This window comes from Apaloderma vittatum, unplaced genomic scaffold (genome assembly GCF_000703405.1).
Source record: "Apaloderma vittatum isolate BGI_N311 unplaced genomic scaffold, ASM70340v1 scaffold5053, whole genome shotgun sequence".
Classification (NCBI taxonomy): Eukaryota; Metazoa; Chordata; class Aves; order Trogoniformes; family Trogonidae; genus Apaloderma; species Apaloderma vittatum.
The window spans coordinates 1-21148 of record NW_009709683.1 but is presented as its reverse complement, the minus strand read 5'-3'; the positions used below and the strand labels follow the sequence as shown (position 1 = coordinate 21148).

The 21148-nt window shown below is 40.3% G+C and overlaps 1 protein-coding gene across 1 annotated transcript; it reads right to left on the bottom strand.

Moving 5' to 3' along the window:
- Positions 1-1100: 1100 nt before the first annotated feature.
- Positions 1101-16354, bottom strand: PDXK (pyridoxal (pyridoxine, vitamin B6) kinase; the record flags this gene model as incomplete). The annotated part of the gene is made up of 9 exons (XM_009867002.1): positions 1101-1230; positions 1937-2003; positions 2563-2699; positions 4059-4170; positions 6745-6790; positions 7599-7684; positions 9884-9930; positions 13231-13314; positions 16250-16354. Coding segments are annotated over 9 exons (797 nt in total), but the record flags the coding sequence as incomplete, so codon positions are not given.
- Positions 16355-21148: the final 4794 nt, after the last annotated feature.

Sequence of the window (21148 nt, the reverse complement as noted above, 5' to 3'; positions counted from 1 at the left end):
TGGCTGTGATGTATAGGATGCTGAAATTATTAAGAAACCTATTTTGAAGCCTTATGAAGCAGAATTTTGAAATAAAGATGCATTAACGATGATTTTCTGTCATCTCTAATTAGAGACTTTATGAACATTATGAACAAACTAACTTTGTGCTTCACTGCTTTTGGTAAATATATGTAACTTATGAAACCTTACTAAACTAAAAATAATACTTTTAGCACATTGCTTCATTGATAAGCCTGCTGATAGTGCTCAATGTTGTTAAGTGGAAGTGCCCTACGTTTGTAAATACCCACGAAGACCTAACTTCGGTAGCCAGCTTTCAGTGTAAGAGCTGCTTTCCCTTTTGTCCTTACAGAATGTTTGTCCTTAGTTACAAACTAAACAATCGAACCTAGCCTCCGAGGTAGAACTACAAACTTCTCACCAGTGCTACTGAATAAAGACACTATCTTATTAATGAAGATGTTTCTGGAGCAGCTTTTCTAAGAAAATCATGTGGGCACTCAAAGACATTAGAAATAAACAGCCAGTACCTGCAAAAACTGAAACTGTTCACAGACAAGACACAGGAGCAGTGATCAGTAACATGAAGGACACCTCAAGGTCACTTCGGAGTACTTAAATACCAAACATCTTCAAAGTACTCCTACACACACCCAGAACTTTGTGTGTAGTTTTAACTCTGCTTAGGTTCATAGCAGCCGAGATAACTGAACACCAGGTATCTCCAGGAGAAGTGAGCATGGAGCCAGCTCTCTTGGCACTAGATGCCATCTTGAAATGTATTTTCCAGTCAGTCAAGCGTTCCGTTTGCGAACTCGCATGTAAAATCTCTGGCAAGGCAGGAATATTGTACTCTCTCGCCCTGGGTAATTACACAGACAAAGTGAATTTCACAGCCATTTTGATACTTGGTAATATGCTTCAATGCACGCTAACTGTTTTGTTTTTAAAACTGAGCAAGGCCAGCACATATGTTTGAGAGTGGATATCTGCTTATGCTGGGCACTATTTCATGAAAGTCAGGTTTCTGTCACAGATCTAAGGCAAATATTACAATTTACAGGAAAGAAATGAGGACATCGATACATTGTGCGTTCTTGGAGACATACAGCCTTTATAACACAGTGGCTTTCACTATGATCTCTGGGTTTTCTATGTCCTTTTTGCTCTGGACCATTCTCAGTTCCAGCTGGGCTGAATTTGGTTTGTTTCCTTCTCCAGCTTGCACTAAAAAGATGACATTAGAATGTCATTAAAAACAGCAGTATAAAAAGAAACAAATTACACTGTTCTGTTTCCCCACTTTTTTTTCCACCCTCCTCCCATCTCCCTTACTAGCTCCTACTAAAGGCTTCCTAGGTGGCAGACCCAGCACTGTGATTTACCACCCCCTCTTCTGCACCTCTCTCCACCTCACGGCTCTGCTGTTAATTAGAAAGTGACAGACATGCTCTGAGAACCCACAGACCAGGATCGCCCCAGGAACCAAAAGACATGGGAACTCCACGGGGAGAGAAGCTATAAAACACACAGCCAATACAGCAGACATTATTAGTTGATAAACCCTTCTCAATGCTGAACACATGAACTTAAAGGAAAAGCGAGCAGGCTGTGCTTAAAAAACCAGCTCTCTTGCACATCGGGCTCAGCGTTTCCTCAAGTTCTTCTGCCACTGTTTTGCAAAGCAGTCGAACCCCTCAGCATGACTGGAGTCCCACTGCAAGCTGAACAGTGACATCTTCAGTCGAGTGTTGTCAAAAACAGGCTTGGAGGACACTGAAGAACACGCACTGACAGACTACCAAGTTCTCATTCTGTAAATGCTCTGGCTGCTTCTGGAATGAGGGCTGCCCTTAGTTAGGAAACCCAGAAAGCTCTCTGACTGTTTCTTCAAATCCAGACAGAACGAGGGAACACGGTCTGAAGGAATTACCTTTTGCACTCTTAATGGTCCTTTGCAGAACATGTTGCATGGCTGACACAGTCTTTTCACATGCCACCTGCATTAATGTAATATATTCAGGTTTTAGTAAAATTTAAGCTGCCTAGTTTAATATTATTATTTCAAAAATACTGCTATTAAGAGGCAAATATGACTGACAAGATGCAAACAGGATGACAATTATGTAATACCGAGTTTGGGGAAAAAAACCTTAAGACTCTCTTACTTCTCCCAACATAGGTATTAGAAACCACACACCCGTATCGAGGACTCTGAGTGCTTAAGGGAACGAAACAGAAAAACATATCTGAAAAAAAAATGATTTTCAGTGCTTATTATGAAGTGAGGGTAAAAATTATAATTACAAACATGCATGCAATCTCTCCAGAGAGAGCATCTTATTTTGCAAAATTAAAAAATCCATATGAATGAAATGTGACTGTCCAAAGTTGTACAAGCTAAAACGTTTCGGCAAAAGTGAAATTCTGCTTTTTCCCCCCTCTCAGGTGAGGAAAATAAGCCAAAACAGAAGAGCCTCTAAATAATCTCATAGATTAAAAGTAATAAAAATCAAATGCAGTCTAAACTTGCAGAGAGACAAATAACTCCTCCCACACCTTCAAATTGTTTGGATGCTTATGTGTCCATGCCAAAAGCATAGCAGCAAACAAGTCTCCTGTTCCAACAAAGACAGCATCCACTTTAGGAGACTCCACTCGAATTCTTTGTGTCATCTTGGTACCATCTGCTTTAGCTACAACACAGATAGACAGTTAAGTAACAGAGGCAGCAATCAATACAATAGCGTTTATTATAATTTAAAAGTGATCCCCAGATTTGAATTCCTGTGTCGTCTGGAACATAAAGATGCTACGAGTATCGTAAACTTTGTACCAGCTCTTTAGAAAAGTGCAACCTTTCAAAACTTTGCAAGCTGGGCTAGCATTTATGACTTACATACTTCACATAAGAGGGAGCAGGTAGCTAGCACCTTCATTTTCATGAACGGTTGAGAGCCACCTATTTTCATTTAGACAGCAGCTTGCTCAGGAAACTACATATTTATGGAGACCGCTGAATGCTAAATGGAGTATCTTGAGTTGTATAGAGGCACAAGAGCAGCTGTAGACATCAGCAGAGAATATCTGATCCACATGCCATATTGTAATCACCACTGGAATGGCCAGATTTATTCCAGACATAGCATATACTGAGTGCTAAGACTCACTGACTGATTCTTAGTGGAATCTGTTTTAAACATCAAGGCTTTTCTGGTCTCTCAGTGCTCCAGAATGCAATGCTCGCATTCAGGTCCCTTAGATGAACAGGAAAACAAGATTGTATATCATCCCACATAACTATGCCCTTCTCATGCAAAAATATCGTGCGACACTCCAGACACACAGTGAATCTCGGTGATGTTTTGAAGGGAATATAAAGAGAAGCAGAAGGACATTTTACAACGTATCAGGGAAGGAACAATCTGCTAACAGCACACTGTGTACTTCTGATAAATGCATTCACAACATTCAAAGTTCCTGTTTTATAACACTACTGCCTGTCAGGGCCACTACTAGGCGCTTTAACAGCTCTGATCAACCTCACTTAGGACATCCCCCACCCATGCACCCACTATCTACTTGCCCAGGAGCTGCATGGAAGTTCAGGCCCCGGCACAAGCACCCTAACCTGAGCTATGCTGTTGGCATAACTTTGTACTAGTGTTCTGACTGGATTTTCCAAATTATCTTGGACCTGGGTTGTCTCACCTTTGTCTGATGATCACTGTACTGTCAATGGGACTCATCCACCACCACCCCTGCTCTCCTCACCTTATTCAGATACCGTGGGCTCAGGCCCTGTGGGTAAGGGCAGTGCTCTGCCTGGGCTATGGCTGCACTCAGCTCCCAGCTTGTCTTCTCTCAGAGAGCAGCCCCACTCCTACCACTCTCTGGTATCACTGTAGGAGGAGAAGTTCACTTAGGGATCTAAGCTCCTCCCACACACTACAGATGAGTGTGATCAAACTACTTTACACAAAAGTTCTGAAAGCACACAACAGGGTAAACAGGTTAAAAGAAAGCACAGTTTAGGAAAGGAGTTCATTGCTTACTTTTTCTGTGGCTTCCCAAAGCAATTAGGTAGTTGTTTCCTAGAGGTGCCTGCAGATCAGAGCTTGTGATGACGACAGTCTCTGGTCCCATGGCATGGAGCATATCCATTACCTTTCCATGTACAAAAAGGCAGGAATCACTGACTGCAATGGGTGTTGGTTAAACCTTGCATCATCCATAGTACTGAGGATTTTTGACATTGTGTTGGCATCTTTTGTAAAGAGAAAAAGGTTTCTAGTCGAAGAATTAGGGGAATTAATTTGAAATAGGGGAATTAAACCATCCGCATTTAGATGTATACACTTGTTAAAATATACAAGCATCTCTGTGTTATCTTTGGATGCTCCTTGAAAAGAATGCTGTTTCAGCTGTGATCAGAATTTTTGTCTGTATCATGTTTCCAGAACACAGTATCAAAAGAACAAGAGAACAAATATGCAGACACATGCACCTGAGCCAGCATCCTGAAACACCTGCTCAAAAGCCAGTAACTCCAGGTCATGAAGTCTTTTTAGCTACCACTTTAAGAATTAGCAAAAACGAAGAGTTACAAGAGCTAAACCAGTGGCACAAGTATGCCTGTCAATCTTTTCTGATTCTGTTTCAAACCTCAAATTACACACGTGAATGATGTATACCTTTGCGCACTTATTTCCACTCTGTGTGTTTCTCACTTAAACTCATTAATAATCTACTTCTGACGTACAAGTGGTTGCCACAAAAGTGATTTTGATTTAACAGAAGAAAGAATGACTTCAATAATGAGTTCAGCATAAAACACAGATAAAATATTAATTCTCCTGAAAGAGTTTAGCTAAAAATCCTCTCAGGCTAGCAATGACTCATGAACAGCTGAATGATAAGGATTTATTTCTGCTATTTTTTAATTCTCTATTGCTTTTTTTCCTGTCTAAGCCCCCAGGTTTCTTCAACTGTCAGACGTCTTTGCACAGACATAGGTCTGGTTTTAAAGAAGCAGTAAATCTACCAGCATATGCTGACATAATCAACCTGTGAAGCAACATTAAACTCCATTTCATTTCTCAGTCACAATTCACCGAGAACCTAATCACCAGTATTTCTAGTTGTAAGACTTAATCCCTTTTACATTAAAATTATGTCACATTTAATTTTACGTTAGAAGACTATCCTGTTGTCATCAGTCTGGCTAAAGAAATGAATTAAGGCATGTCACCATGGAAATCGATGCCAGAGCTCCTACCACCTCCAAAGGGGACAAATTCCAGTATGGATTATTACTTAGAAGGATATGACATGCAGCTGCGGAGACAGACAGATTAAAATGTAATATCCTGCAAGCAACTATTTTAAAAATATTTCCATTCCTAAGTATAATTCCATATCTTTAGAGGAGTTTTTTTAAAACCATCACAAACAAGAGTTATAACATAACTGTCAAAAAACTAAGTTGTATAATTGTCCGGCACATGCAATTCATGTTTGCACCTGTAATATGCAAACCTAAAAATAACGGTTGCTCAGCTAATAGTGTTGTTCTCAAGATTGTGGTTCCACTGGTGAGGAGAAAAATAAAAGAACTTCATTGCAGTTAGCAGCTATAGTGGCATGAAGAACAGACCATCACCCTCGCCCAGCACAGCAGGGAACGAGGATTAAAAGAGCCAAGATCTTTGGAGCTGCTTCCGGCCATGAAGCGATGGTGATCAACCCACGTTGCATGACGTTGCTGGCTGGAAAAACCAACAAACATTTGGGTTGACAGATCCCAGCTGCTCTCCAGGGTGCCACTGCAGCTGCTGTTTGTTTAAAGATTTTGTGTTCCTTTAAAGTTCAAAACCAAACCGGAAGAAATAAAATCAGTTCATTATGAAAACACTTGACTAGTCAACAAAACAAAGAGCTCAGCCCTTCTCAAGACATCAGTAAAACCATATTCCTGTTTTGTCCTTCATCACCAAGATCTGCACCTTCTTATTTTTTTCAGTTGTGTAAAAGGCTAAATCCTTATACATGAATGCAGTATATCTGCAGACCATCTATCATCTCTGTTTGGCGATGACAGCAGCTATCAATGGTGTGGATTTGTCCTTCTCCAGGAAGTACCCGAAGGCCATCACTCCCAGTCTGGTGGAAAAAGCAACCCAGGTCTCCTTCCCTTTGAGTCAATTTAAGGAAGAGAAACAGAACACCAGCAAACACTCTGAGGAAGAGGATTCAGTGTATTCAAATCAACCCCTGTAATGTTAGTAAATTCTATTCCGCGCAGCAGTCTGTGTGGGAGAATGAGAACCGGCTGTGCTAACTCCGAGCACTGCTGTTGCACCACTTGCATGTAGACAGCAGAGGGAGCGACTCATGCAGGTTTCCAGCGCCCAGAGTCTCCCAGGATTTTCGCCCCAACCGATTTTATTTCCACAGCGCAAACCGCTGCTGCCCTTCTTACACTGCAGGAAAACAAGCTCACAGAGACCTACTCATTACCACTGTAATGCCTTTCTCTGGAGTTCTTTAAGGAAGTTTCTTCAGAAGTCTGACACCAGAACAGAAAGTGTTCTGCGCCTGGAGTGCACAAGCTTTAATCATAAATGGAGAGAAAGGATAGAAGCCAGAGTGACTTCAAGGTTAAAGAGAAATGGCAAACTGCAGCACTGCAGGCAGGAATACAGATAGAGAACTTACACATTCTACTCCTTGCCTACTTACCTCTAGAGCTTCTTTTTCTGTGTGAATCTTCCTGCCCGTGAGTAACCTGAGAATGAAACAGAAATCTTAAAATAGCACAAGTTATCCAGGCAATGACCACCTTCTTTACTCTTTGAAAGAAAGAGGGCTTGGACTGCACCATGCTGGCCTAAGCAGTTTGCAGCTACACAGTCTGCTCTACCAGACCACTGTCTTTAAAAGTTACATGCACAGATACACAAGGCTTCTGAGGAAGACTCACATCAGTCCTAACCTGCCTTCTGTAGACATCCCTGTACTGTAAAATTCCCTCACAAGTGTCTTCTCTCCATCCCCCATGTAGCAGCTCTCTCTCCTTTGGGGGACAGACCGTGACGTAGCACATCTCCTGACCAAGGAATCACAGCTACGTAAAGAGGACAGGCAGTACGCATTTAAATTCTTAACTTCTATGAGATGCTGTCATGGTAGTATTTCTGAAATTGATTTGGGGGGTTTGTGTGAAACTATTTCAGTTCTGATATTTTGACATATAATAAAATTCTTCTGGAGAATGGGTAATGACAGAGAGGAGAGGTATTTTTTTCAACGTGCCCTAGATACAGGCCTCCGGAGATAACAAGAAGTAATTATGAGAATGAGAGACCAGAGAAAACAAGAGAAATCTTTTCCTCACATAACTCCCAGATTTTTTATTTGTTTCAATATGGAACAGCTGGAGGTTTGCTGAAAAGCATCACTTGAAAGTAACAGTTAAAAACCAAAACACAACACATACATACGGCACTCTGCTGGGACAAATAAAAGAACGGGTATCATTCTCCCCTGCTTTTAACCCTGAGTTTATTTGGCTATAAAAGGAAATAAGTACTTACTCAGCTTCAAACTGGTTAGGAGTAATTATATCAGCAACGGGTACAACTTTATCTCTGTACACTGGGAGGAGATCCTTGGGCACGTACTAGGGAGAAGAAGCAGTATCAAATGTCAGCAGCATCTGAGATATGGGCCTGCAACTCTCCTTCCCTCCACTAACTGTCACTGAGTAACCTCTCAGTGTACTGTTATGCAGCAGTACCTGAAGTGGTAGTCAGTGCATCCTCTGGCTGGTGACAGTACACCCAACTGCCCCTCCTTCACTGGAGGTGATGGGAAGCACCACTAAGCAGGCAGGCCTGAACTGGCAGCATTAAAAGGAACTGATGGTGCCTTAACAAAGAAGTTTCGAGCTCCCTTTCAGCAAGGTGACACAGCAGCATAAGGGAATCCAGCGTCTCAACGTGGGGCACCCTTTCTCACACCCTTACCACCAAAAGAAACTACTTTGCTGTTGTATTGGCAGTACAGAGGCCCTTTGCTTCAGCAGCATGTGTCCACATGGACTAGTTGCATTGTGGGGCTTAGGAGCAAGTAAGATCCCTGCTATGTGCTATTCTGCATCCTCCTTTCCGTGGCAGTATTTTAAGGTGTGTTGTACATCCCTACGTGTGAACAGGAATCATATTTGTAATTTGTTCAGTACAACTTAATCCATGAAGCAGTTCCAATACAGACATTAAAAATATTTTTCTTGTGTTTTCTTTGTGTCCATCAAAATGCCTGCATATTTCTCTGCCTGTGGAATGAGCTGTTCAAGTCATGAGAGCCAACACTTCCCTTTCTGCCCGCCCATTCCATCTCTATCCCATCCTCATTAGCTAAGTACAGCCCATCAGCAAAGGGAAATTGGTTGTCTTAGCAGGTGACATACACTAAGATATAATAGAAGCCCTCCAGCCTGTATGCTCTTCAGACTCAAAGCTGAAAAGCATCAGCTGAACTGGCACACACTGGACCTCAGCTACGAGTTTGGGTTAAATGGGTACAGCGGTCACCTCGCCTTCCTGAGTCCTGCTGTGGCTCAATTTAACAAAACATTTAATAAGATAAGCAGATATTCTTTGGCAGAACCCCATTAGCTACATCAGGATTAATAACCCCTTTGGTCCGTGTTTTCTGTTCTCTGTTAACCTCCTAAGCTACACAGGGCAGGGTGTGTGCACACATGTGCCCCTGTGTTACTTTCACCCATTCCGATTGTATTAGCAACAGGTACAACCCCGCTGTGGTGTCAACTAGTAGGCAGCACACCAGAACGCCCATCATACTGATACTGAGCTCACTCACGCTGCCAGGGTGAAGAGATGATGTCACAGGGACTCTGCCTTTAGACAGAAATGCAAGACTAGGTCGCATCTAAACCAAGGTATTTTAAATTATTTTATTACTTTTTATGTCAGGAATGAGTTGGTGGGTTGAATGTTAAATATTCTCCTCTTCCTCCATCTACCTTTTCTTACATCCGAAAGACACAGGTAGGCCCCATGATAATGTCTTCTCCCAAGAGCTAAAGCTTTGCAAGATGATCCTACAGCTGCTAGATCTCTGCCTTGTTAGAAAAACCCAAGGACAATAAATAGTAAACCAGATGTAAAATGAAAGAACAGAACACAAAAGCAATGGAAAATTTATTACTAACTGCTGCTTCATATGATGTTTTATGACCAGGTGAACTGTAAAAAGTTCAAGGATGAAAAGGAATTCATAGTGCATAACTAGCTAAGGCAGAAGAAAACATGAAATACTATTTCTGATGTCTTCCATCACAGCAATTTTACTGAAATTATTTGCTAGTTTTGATTGAAAATGAATGCTTCTTTGTATGCAGTCTGGTATCACAGCCCAATGCCTAACAGCTGTTGGATCCCACACGATGTTAAGTCATCTTCCTTTAGTTTCCAGTGGTACGTCAGCTCACACGATCACTAATAATGTCAGCCAGGCTACCAGCCAAAACAGAGTACTTGACAGAAGATGAGCCAAGTCCAGTAAGACAAGGAGGGGAAATGGGGATATTTTCCTGTGGATAGGGTCTATGTTCCTCCTGTTGTCTCATCAGAGAGTTAGAAATAATCCCAGAGTTACGCTGCCGTCATGCCTCCCAGATACTAAACTCATTCAAACAGAGGAAATTAAAGTACAAACTTATTTGATGCTGAGATTCAAAGCCACACCTAGGTAAAGTAGCTTGGTTTTGATGTTTAAAATTTAACAAATCTTTATACAATCTTTATATAGCAAATATTCACTATGCAGAGAATCCAAAAAGGTAAGTACTAACCATAGAGCCTTCTCCATTCCATTTGTCACCCATCACTGGATCGCATACTGTAATAGAATAAATCTAGCTTTAGAAATGAGTTACAGTTATAGAGACCCTGGTGGGAGAGAAGGGTTTCAGGTAACAGTAATGGTGTTGTAGATGAGTGTTTTAAATGACTTAAATCACTTGTCTTGGAATCCTAATTTAGGACCCTGCTGACTATGCTGATTTGTTCTGGAGGAAAAGACTTAGACCATTTAAAGAATCACTGTCAAAGGTATTAGTAAAAGTGATTTTAATATGAATTTGTAAAAGTGTGACTTAAAAGTTTGATGGCAAGGTTCACTCACTACATGGAAGAAACATACAAATCCAGTTAATATAGTTTTAAAATGATCTAAACTGAGACTGGAGTCGCAAAAAGGTAAGGGAGACCCTCCTGTTTAGTCATGAGTTTCAGAATGGACTCCCTTGCTTTAAAATCTCCTGACAGGGCTTAGCTGTGACTAGATCCAACCTCAGTCCCAGACTTGGTCAACTGTTGAAAGGAATACAAAGGGTAAAGAAAATGTCCTGCTGAGCTACTATATCGGTCGGGAAATGCGTGATTATGGACCCTACATAACTTTGAGATAGCAGCAATATGAGATTTACTAACACTATTATGTTAGACAATGGGATTAGGTTATGTGATTTTGAACAATAGTTAATCATCGGCCAATTATCTGAATGACTTAATAAAATTTGCTATAATCAACACTACAAAGTTTCCTACATCGAATTACACACACATAGATAGAGCCTAAATCAAATCATATATAGAGGTTAACCTAGGATCAATATTCTTCTCTCCTTGCTAGTTGTAGTAAATTATTGGTAACAAATGATCTTTGAAACCTTGCAAAATCTACTTGTAGTGAATTACTACTATTCTCCTCTGTCAGCATTTGTCAGCAAACAATTTTTGACCCTTTTTTCTTTGCTGGCATCTATCAGAGGACAATCTTGGAAATCTACTCTTTGAGATTCTTGTGAAATCTATACTTTGAAGTTCTCATGAAATCTACTCTTTGAAACTCTCACAAAACCTACTTCTGGGAATCCTTGTGAGCTCTACTGTCTGAAATCCTTGCAAAATCTACCCTGAGAGACATCCCAACTCAGAGGGAGGTACCGGGTCACAGCCTGCTGCAATCTCCAACAGCTCAAAGGGTCTCACTTAGGATACTACTTATAGGATCACAAGATGATGATTGACTTTGGTCAGTATATTTCCATTCTGGCCACAATTCTCGTCAGGTGATTCTGGCACCTTCCAGGGCAGGCCACGATCCAGGTAGCAGGAGTTTCAGGTACAGTTTCCAGACAACAGGAGTTTCAGATACAGTTAAGGAGTGCCCAATTGCCCCAACTCACTGTACTGTAACCAGGACAAGAAAATACCAGATGTCCCAACTCACCGTACTTGTCGCCAAAATCAGAATACCATGCTGACTGGTCCTGACATCATAATGTGGCGCAGGGGGTCTGCACCACCACGAGTGGCTATGTAACAGCACTGAGCACCTGACAGTCTACGTATTCTCACAGCTCTTGGAGAACACTTGACCTGAAATTTGTAATTGGTGGCTGCCGATTCTGAAAGAGTAGGTCATGTATCTTAAATAATTGTTAGAGGGTTGTAGTTGCCCTCTCCTACCTGCTTCCAGGTTATGTTTCAAGGTGCTAAAGAAAAGAGGTTGTGACTGCTGTGAGCAAAGAGGCTTTTGTTACGGAAAACACAGAGAGCCCTCCCTTTCACCCCTCAACTCAAAACTCTGGAAGAGTAGCATACTGGGGAAGAAACATGGGAGAAGCTAACAGTTGTGAAAAGAGTTCTATTTTTACTTTAACATAAAAAGACATATGCCAAACATACACACTAAAATGCTGTCTGTACACATACAAAAACTATGCGTATTATAATGAAACAAGAAGAAAATCCATGCCAAAGTACATAAACTCACACTCGGTTTAATAATATTACCACACAATCGGGACAGGTTCTGAATCATCAGCAGTATTAACAACATATTCCAAGTGCCCTCAAAGGGAGGATGGAAAGAACCCAGCCTTGTACTTGAAAAAGGAACATTGTTCATTGTAATAAAAGAACTTTTAACAAGACAAGATAAAAAAAGAAAAATAAATTCAAAGGTATCAAATCAATGTCTAATTAGTATTTTAGGAAGTTTATATGAGTAAAGAGGGTAACTTGTTTTACATTTCAAAAGTATTTTCTTCACATTATAACCTATTAAATATAAAAGATCTTAGCGTAGCTGTGTTCTCACCATCACTTCCTTCCTGTTTTACACAGCTAGATGTTTCTTTTTGCTCATACTCTGACAGAGATTTTAGCTTTCACTTACTAGTACAAGGGTCTGGAGAACCTGTCAATACAACGGTGTTAATGAAGCCTAAAAAGCAATAAAACCTGAGCTCATCAAGTTATCTTTGCTACATTTTTTCTAAATGAGAACTGTTCTTTGTTAATTTTAAGTCCGACATTGGGCTCCACAGTATTACATCACGCAGATCTTGTGAACCATTCTAGACATTTCCTGACCACACAGTTTACTGAACCTGAAGGTGAGAGGCTCAAACCATCATTCATAGCTTTTTATTCCACTAAGTCCCCACTGACTTTGCTCTGTCACTAAATGTTTTGCTCAATTCAGGCCTACGCTGGTTCTGTTCACAAGCCCCGAAACACGAGTCAGGAAGGAAACAGGAAAAATCTTTTTTCATGGGTTTAAGCCTGACGTGACGCGTTAATGACAGCAGCTGCTAAAGTCTGTTGCTCTTTGAGTGCTCCTACGTCATCTTAGCAGAGGGCAGCAGAGGTAAAAGTACCCTGAGTTTAAGCTAAATTATGAAGCTTATAAGGCATAGTAAGACACTTCTCCTGGGATGTAACAAGAAACCACAGCAAGAAACACAGGAGAGTCCACTCTGCTTTTGACTGACTTAGAAATCAAGGAGCTATCAGCACTTATGGCCTAGGCCTCTGAGCTACGAACAGCAAGAGCTGGCTGGGAGTTCCCAAGCCTTTCTTTGATACAGACTATGAGCCCTCAAGGCACATTCTTCTTCGGACAGCAAAATGGAAGAAATGCACTGAAAGGCATAAAATCATAAAGATAAAAAAGCAACACCCTCAAAACTTAAGCAATGCTGAAAAAAAACTTCACTGGAGCCTTAGCCAAATCAGAGCACAAGATGGTTGTGAAATGTTGGTAGTATCAGGTGTTTTCATCTTAAAATATGAAAATAATGGGCATATACAGTGATGAAGCAGAAAGGATTATAATACACATCCTTACCATATACTAGGTTAGAATTCTGTTGCTTCAACTCCTGGACAATATCCACCACCATTGCAAGAAACGACGTGTCTCTTGTATACCCTATGGGAAGAAAAAGACACTTTTGAAGTCTGTTCTCATGGATGCTGAATTATTTTTTTTTTAAATTTTGGATAGGAATGTTGCATAATTCTCATTCTTTGGAACAAAGTATTTTTATAACAAATGCATTTTAGTATTTCGTTCAGGAATACTAGGTGGAAGATGAATTGAGAGTGTGCTTACACAGCTACTAATATAACCTTAAAAATTCATTTACTAAGTATGTTACATATGAAGGGTTCGTACAACGTCAAAATGCTTGAACATACTTGCAAGAAGGTCAGGCTGAAAGCAAAAAGGTTCCTTTACTTCAAAACAGCTTTCCAAATCAGTACTATTTATCATGCAGTAAATAAGAAATACTTAAAATTCCATATACTTTTCTCATGCTCTGTTTTGAAGCAGTGTTTTTTTTATTACTAATGTATGGACTGCACCAACACAAACATTAATGCATTGGAGAAATAATCCTGAGTATTTCAGAGCAACGGCCAACATACTAATGAAATTCCTCATTTTAGGCTTAGCAGCAAATTAAGCTGGAAATACGTTTTATTCTATCTCAAGGCCCTAATCACAGTGTTAGCACCAAAATATTTATATTTAATAATTAATTCCTTTATTTTACAGATGTTTATTTAAATATTTATTTTAGGTATTAACTTTATTTACAACATTTATTAACCGATAATTTGATTTCCATTGATTTTAGTTCATTTAATAATATTATGTTTAGAAAGGCAGCTTCTTCAAACTTTTAGCTTGAAAATACCCGCTCTACCAAAGTATTTAAAGCTACACTTTGGAGATTTTAAAATTTTTTTTTATTCTTTGCTCTTGAAATTGACCAATTCTTAGATGTTGCAGAGAAATGGAAAAAACTTCCGAGATTTCTGGCCAAAATGCTTTGTCTTATGTCTATGAAATGCTGACAATCAGCCAGAAAAAGCCAAGCAAAGGTTTTTGTTTACAATGATAGACTGGCTGGGAAAAAAAAAAATAGAGCATAAGTAACATTACTGACAGAAGTTTTTGAAACAAATTACACTGTACTGGAGTTTCTCTTCTCCCTTGAGTGTTTTACTGTAAATGAAACCAGTATGTGAAGTAACTAACTGTCACAAAAGTTAACAAAGAGTTATTTTGTATAATCAGCCTAAAGATAATAATTTCCATCTCAACCAAGATATCTACAGTCATCAGATATACAACTACAGTCAAACCCCACCTGCTGACAAATTCATTTGTTTTCAGTGCTTGAATAATCAGACTGTTGGACATACAAAATACAGTTGTGCACTACAGTGAATGGTTGTTTCTCTCTGAAAAATTTGTCTTTTGGCTTCAAATGGAAAAATCTGAATTTTAAGTTCAGCCACAGCACAACTGAACACTGTAACACTGAGAGTGCTATTAGATCACAAGAAATTAGTGTCATTTTCTTCTCATGCCTTCTTTTTGTCCATATTGAAAAATAGCTACAACAAATGAGATTTTTAAACAAACATGAACAGCACACTGACCTACCTATCCACAAATCCTATTTTAAGAGGCCTATTAATAAATATTCCTTATTTTTTTTCCTCAAAATATTCTTTTTACTGAAGATTTCTGGTTTTCCTTCTACCATTTTTCATCTATTGCATCCACTTTGCCACTATAAGACAGTGATAGGAAAGGACTTTGGGTCTTTTCCAAGAGTAGAAAATAAAATAAAAAAGGAATATTTAAGCTAAAAGAATACTCAAAGATTATTTATAAACTTTTGCATCCTAACATCTCCTGAAAACTTCTACAATACAGTGTGCTTTTCCTGGAAATGTCCTCTGTGTCCTCATGAAAAGAAAGGGGGTTTGTTTATTTTGCAATCACAAAGAACCCATTTATGCCGCAATTAAATTTCTTAACCTTAGTTCAGTCTATTTTCTATTTAGTCTCCTTTATTTTGGAGATACTCCCTGAAAAACCTGACAATAAGTCTTCAGACATGCCATACTCTTCAAGCCAGAATGACTGCTTTGGGGTTATAACCCATACTCTTAAGGTCTCCAGTATTCTCGGCATATAAAGCACTTTACAACATGTGGAAGCCATGAAATCACGCAAATCTGGCAATATATTCCTGTTTACCTTTAACAAGTGACTGTTCACCACTATTAAGAAATTGATACTGTAATCTAAACCAGATGCATCTCTCCTACTGAGGTGAAACCCAATCAGTAATCTACATTTGAGAAACAGGAATTCGAGGAGAAGCAGTTTTTAATATAAACTGCACATACAAGCTCTCCTTTTGCCTATATTTATAGATACTTTGCACTGAGTAGCAAGCAAAGGAAAATACTGCACAGCCATTATGTCCTGCAGAACTGTATCCATTCAGAGGAGTTACATAGTAATGACAGCAAAAAATCAAAGAGATATGACAGGGACAAACCCAAAATCTAAACCTGCTTCTACTTTTCTCTGTATCCAAGGCACTAATCCTTAAAGATCAAGAAGAAAAAAGAAGGACAGACAACTGTATATAAAATCATGCTGTAGTACCACGGAGTGACAGTATAGCAAATTTAGGAGAAAGGGTTAAATCTATGTGTTCATAATAAATTTAAAAATAATACTTTTCCTGATCCTTTTTGCAGTAGAGGCACTCCCACAACATTAATGAAGCCTGTACATGACTGGCCTGTACAAGTCTGTAAACTACATAAGGGGATCAATTTATCCACTCAATTAAAACCTTCAAGCTGGAGAACGCTCATTGTTTCAAACTAAACAAAACAAGCAGTTGAGACTGTAATATACAGATCAAACTGCAGGAAGAATCAAATGAGAGAAAAATGTAATGGCTTGTGTTAGAAAATGAAGGGATATGGTTTGTATTTCTTTACTTTTCCTTACATCATGGGACTACCAAGGAACAAATTCTTCTTACCTGTGAGTACATAATCATACCGGTTCACCTTGTTCAGCTTAAGTCCTTCATACAGTTCGTGAAGTTCATCTGAATTTAACACCTGACCCTTCCAGTGGGCATATCCTGCAAAGTAAATGCCAGATAATTTTTCAGGAGCTTGATTTTCTATTTAGGATCACACAGATTATACACTTAGAGGGACCATACCAGTTATTAGTATGAGAAAGCATTTTCACCTCCTCTTCTGTAAAACACTATTTCTGAACGAAAGCTAGTGTCAGCAGAACAGTTAACATGCTCAATTTCTTCTTAGCATCTCTGCTTCCCAAACGAACTTAAGTGACTACGCTGGAGTTTGTGAGACTGTCCATTTATCAGCAAATCAAGCGGAGCACACACAAGCTCCTCCAAGTTTTCTCACGGAGCCTACGCAATCATTCCTTTTCTGTGCAAAGGGGGACAAACATATTTTTTAAAAGACTCCACTGGAGCATCAGTATAATCTATTTTTGTTATCTTACACTATAAAAAATAAAATAAAAAGACTGATAGACAGACAACAAGAATAAACAGGCTTGTGGATCTGTCCAGACACAGGCATGCAGCACTTGCTGCACTAATCAGATACAGCTTTCCCGGCCCCCTCCAGAACCTGCTTGTAACAAAGTGACCACAGCAGAATATTTTCATGGATGCTCTTTAAACACACAACATCGTCTGACAAATTTTCTTCCAAAAATACCACTGAAGATCCTGGAGGAGGCAAGTAAGTATCAGGACGATACTATAAACAGACAATTAATACCCCCATACTCTCTTACCCTTCTGTGATCTCTAAGACTTACAAGACAATATTGACTGAGAAGTAGGTAGAAGGTGAAGTTAGTTACTTGGAGCAGCTGAACTGATTTCAACTGGTTTCATGGACCAAGCTCCATGGCAGCCAATGTTCCTTGGTAGACTCTAAACATTTCCTGAAAAATGTAGATGCACCTTGTCATCAAAGCCTGCCCATCTAGAAGACAGCCATCACTCCCTTGTACATAAGAATGGTGCTTCCTCCAGGACATTAGATGAAACACCTATCATTTAACTCTTCCAACTTCCATAAATTTGGAATTTGTTAAAAAACATATCCTTTTATTAACTGAAATTAGGAAAAGTGAAATGTTTAATGAGGTATGTTCTTCCACAACACCCCCAAGTGAAGACGATGGTATTTTATTTGTTTTAACATCTGCTCTTGAGTTAGAAAATTTTGTGTTAAAAACTGTTGGCTCTGATTATCACTCTGAACTATGTTATTAGAGTAACTGCCAAAAGGTGCCTAGAGCCTAGGATAAGCACATTTTTTCAGTTTTCCTTCTTATGAATGCAAACACACCCACAGGAGGGTGAACAGATGGATCATTTTGTTCTCCTCAGCTTACAAAGGCCTAGCCTCTAAAACATGACTCGCTGCCAGCTGGCTGGGGGACTGACTCACACCAGTCACTACAATTCTCTCCCTACCAAAGGCTTTTTAAAAAGTCTCTGAGAAGAACAGACAAGGGATGCCAATCGGTTAGGGCTGTCATTCCATTACAGCACACAGTGATATTCAAAAGAGCAATGCCTAACACCTGGTCTACACACCTAGCCATGAGTATAGGAGGAACTCTTGACTACAGCTACCTCAAGTACTTGGCTTATTTAACACATATGCAGATGTTTGTTCTGTCACATCTACAGCTACAGAGAGAAATAATCTGCCTTCTCTTCTGCCCTGAATCTCTACTTCCCCTAGCACTGTAAAGCCAGTCCATACAGGGAGACAAGAGAGCCCTTTCTATTCTACTGCGCCCATCAATGACACTAAGTGCAGTTTTCACCCACAATTAAGGTCTGCTGGCAAAAGCGCAGTCATTCATCTTATGCATGGCCATAAAAACAGCTGTAATAGATTGTCCAGGAAATCTAGACACTCTCGGGAGCCTACACAGGGACCCTGCACATTCACTATTCAACTTAAGTTCACCTCCCTACGTCAAGCTGTCTTAAAACAGTCAATGCACAGGGTCCACATCACACTGATCTCCCACTGAGGGAGAAAAATAAACACAGAAAGCAAACATTAGGTAGCAACTCAGTTTAGCTCAGGAGTTGGTAAGTTACCCACATGAGGGAGGGACATTGTCTGAACTCTGCAGCAATGACTTCCAAAAGTATGTGGAGGATCCTTTTTACAACCTGGTAATACGTGTGATACCACCTAAAGTCTAATCACACCACAGCTGGAGGAAAAAAAAAAAAAAGCCCTAGGGAAGCTCTCAGAGAAGCTCCAGCTATTCAGACAGAAGAAAAAGGGCAGTGCTTTCACTTGATCTGCAGAGAATTGTGATATCACTAGGAGTTGAATTATGTTTCAGTATGAAAAAAAAACCACAAATGCAATACTGGCAGCAAGGTGGAAACAACTCCAAGTCCTTTTTCCAGGGTAACTTCATGGAACAGTTAGGGGCAAATCCCATGACCCTGCATATATACTCTCCTGGTAGAACATACAACCACAAAGCAGGTTCTGCAGAGGGACAAAAGAAAAAGCCAGTTACTCATGTTCAAAAAGGGTTCACTAACTACTCTGCAAAGTATATTGTGTGCAAATACTTTCACTGTGGCACAGAACAATACAGAAGTTCAAAGTCTCAGGGAACCTGGCTATTTGCACACACTAGACAAGAACCACAGCCAAAAAAAATAAAAAATGAACTTCAGGTTTGTACTTGGCAAAACAACTGCATAGCAGCTGGATCAAACTATTACTCTTTTGGATATTAAGGACAAGTGTAGAGTTTTGCACTTGGGAGAGAACAACTCCATGCACCAGTACAGGCTGGGGACTGAACTGCTGGAGAGCAGCGTAGGAGAGAGGGACCTGAGGGTTCTGATGGGCAGCAGGATGACCATGAGCCAGCAATGTGCCCTCGTGGCCAAGAAGGCCAATGGCATCCTGGGCTGTATTAGAAGGGGAGTAGCTAGTAGGTCGAGAGAGGTCCTCCTGCCCCTCTGCTCTGCCCTGGTGAGGCCAAATCTGGAATATTGTGTCCAGTTCTGGGCCCCTCAGCTCCAGAGAGACAGGGAACTGCTGGAGAGAGTCCAGCGCAGAGCCACAGAGATGATGAAGGGAGTGGAACATCTCCCTTATGAGGAAAGGCTGAAGGAGCTGGATCTCTTCAGCTTGGAGAAGAGGAGGCTGAGGGGTGACCTTATTAATGTTTATAAATATGTCAAGGGGGAGTGTCAGGAGGACGGAGCCAGGCTCTTTTCAGCGACGTCCAATGACAGGACAAGGGGCAATGGGTACAACCTGGAACACAGGAGGTTCCACAAAAACATTAGGAAAAACTTTTTCCCTGTGAGGGTGACAGAGCACTGGCACAGGCTGCCCAGGGAGGTTGTGGAGTCTCCTTCTCTGGAGACTTCTGAAACCGGCCTGGACGTGTTCCTGTGTGACCTACTGTAGGTGATCCTGCTCTGGCAGGGGGGCTGGACTAGATGACCTTTCAGGGTCCCTTCCAAACCCTGACATTCTGTGATTCTGTGATTTTCGCTGGTATCTTCCACAGAGGAAGAAAGCTGAGTCTTTTCTGTTTTGGTTACTAAATCACCAAATAATTCCCCTCAGTGCTAGACTGAGAGACCAGAGAGAACACTGCAAACTGTGACATAGCTCCCCAAAACTGCACTTGGCTTGGACTGCATTAGTCTCACAGATAAGTAATATTGAATATTGAATAATATTGAATATAAACATTAACACATGTTTATACCCCTTCTGTTTATCTGTGTTATGGCCTTTTATTACAACTAAATGTTATGTATTTGCTTTTAACAGATAAGAGAATGGAAAACAGGTAAGATATGATGCCTCCTGTTACTTATCCCTCTGAAGTGGTAAACATATTCATTATTCTCCAAGGAAATGTCTTGGTTCATATGTATAAAAAACAAACAAAAAACTCCAAGAAAACCCAGAACCAATACGGCAGCTAATATTACACAGAAGATGCATTTTCACAATTTTCTTTCTGCCTTCCTCCAGTGGTACATTTTTTTTCCTCCTTTGGAATGTATTCATAAGCCTCTTAATTACTTTCAAAAACAGGAAAAAAGAAAAGAACAAAAACCCCAAGCACACCAGAAGAAAAATCCCCTCAAAACCAAATCAAAAACAAGCCACCATTTAGCATAGCAATGCACGTAAGACTTCTTTGTTTCCCAAGCCAGAACATTCTGTTCTGAGGTTTGAGTTTCTCCTGTGGTGCTTCCTGCAAACTATTCCAAATGGCTTCAGTAACCACGTATTTCACACAGGAAAAAAAAGAATGATTTAATGTTTAAGGCACACGACAGTGCACAACATTCGTGTGCAAACTCTGGCAGGCAACCTGCTCTGAACATGTGACTTCAGTTTCAGCTACCAGGAAAAAAAGAATGATTTAATGTTTAAGGCACACGACAGTGCACAACATTCGTGTGCAAACTCTGGCAGGCAACCTGCTCTGAACATGTGACTACCAGGAGGCTACCAGGCTACCAGGAGGCCTTCAACAAAACTAGAAATACAGTACTAAATTCTCTATTGGATGGAGCTCCTCAGTGCGGGAGTAAAATACTACCGGTGTTAGGAAGGAGAGGAGGTCTTTTCTTTTTGTCCTGCACTTCGCAGGTGTGCATGACTGCATATGGGTGGCAGACTGTGAAAAATCATGTTAAGGAGACATAACTCCTCATGTATTGACCTCACAGAAAACCCAACCACCCACTACACACCCACTAAATGGAAGTCACACAGAATCACAGAATTGTTGAGGCTGGTAAAGACCTCTAAGATCAAGTCCAGCCTATCACTCAACACCATCACAACGGCTAGACCAT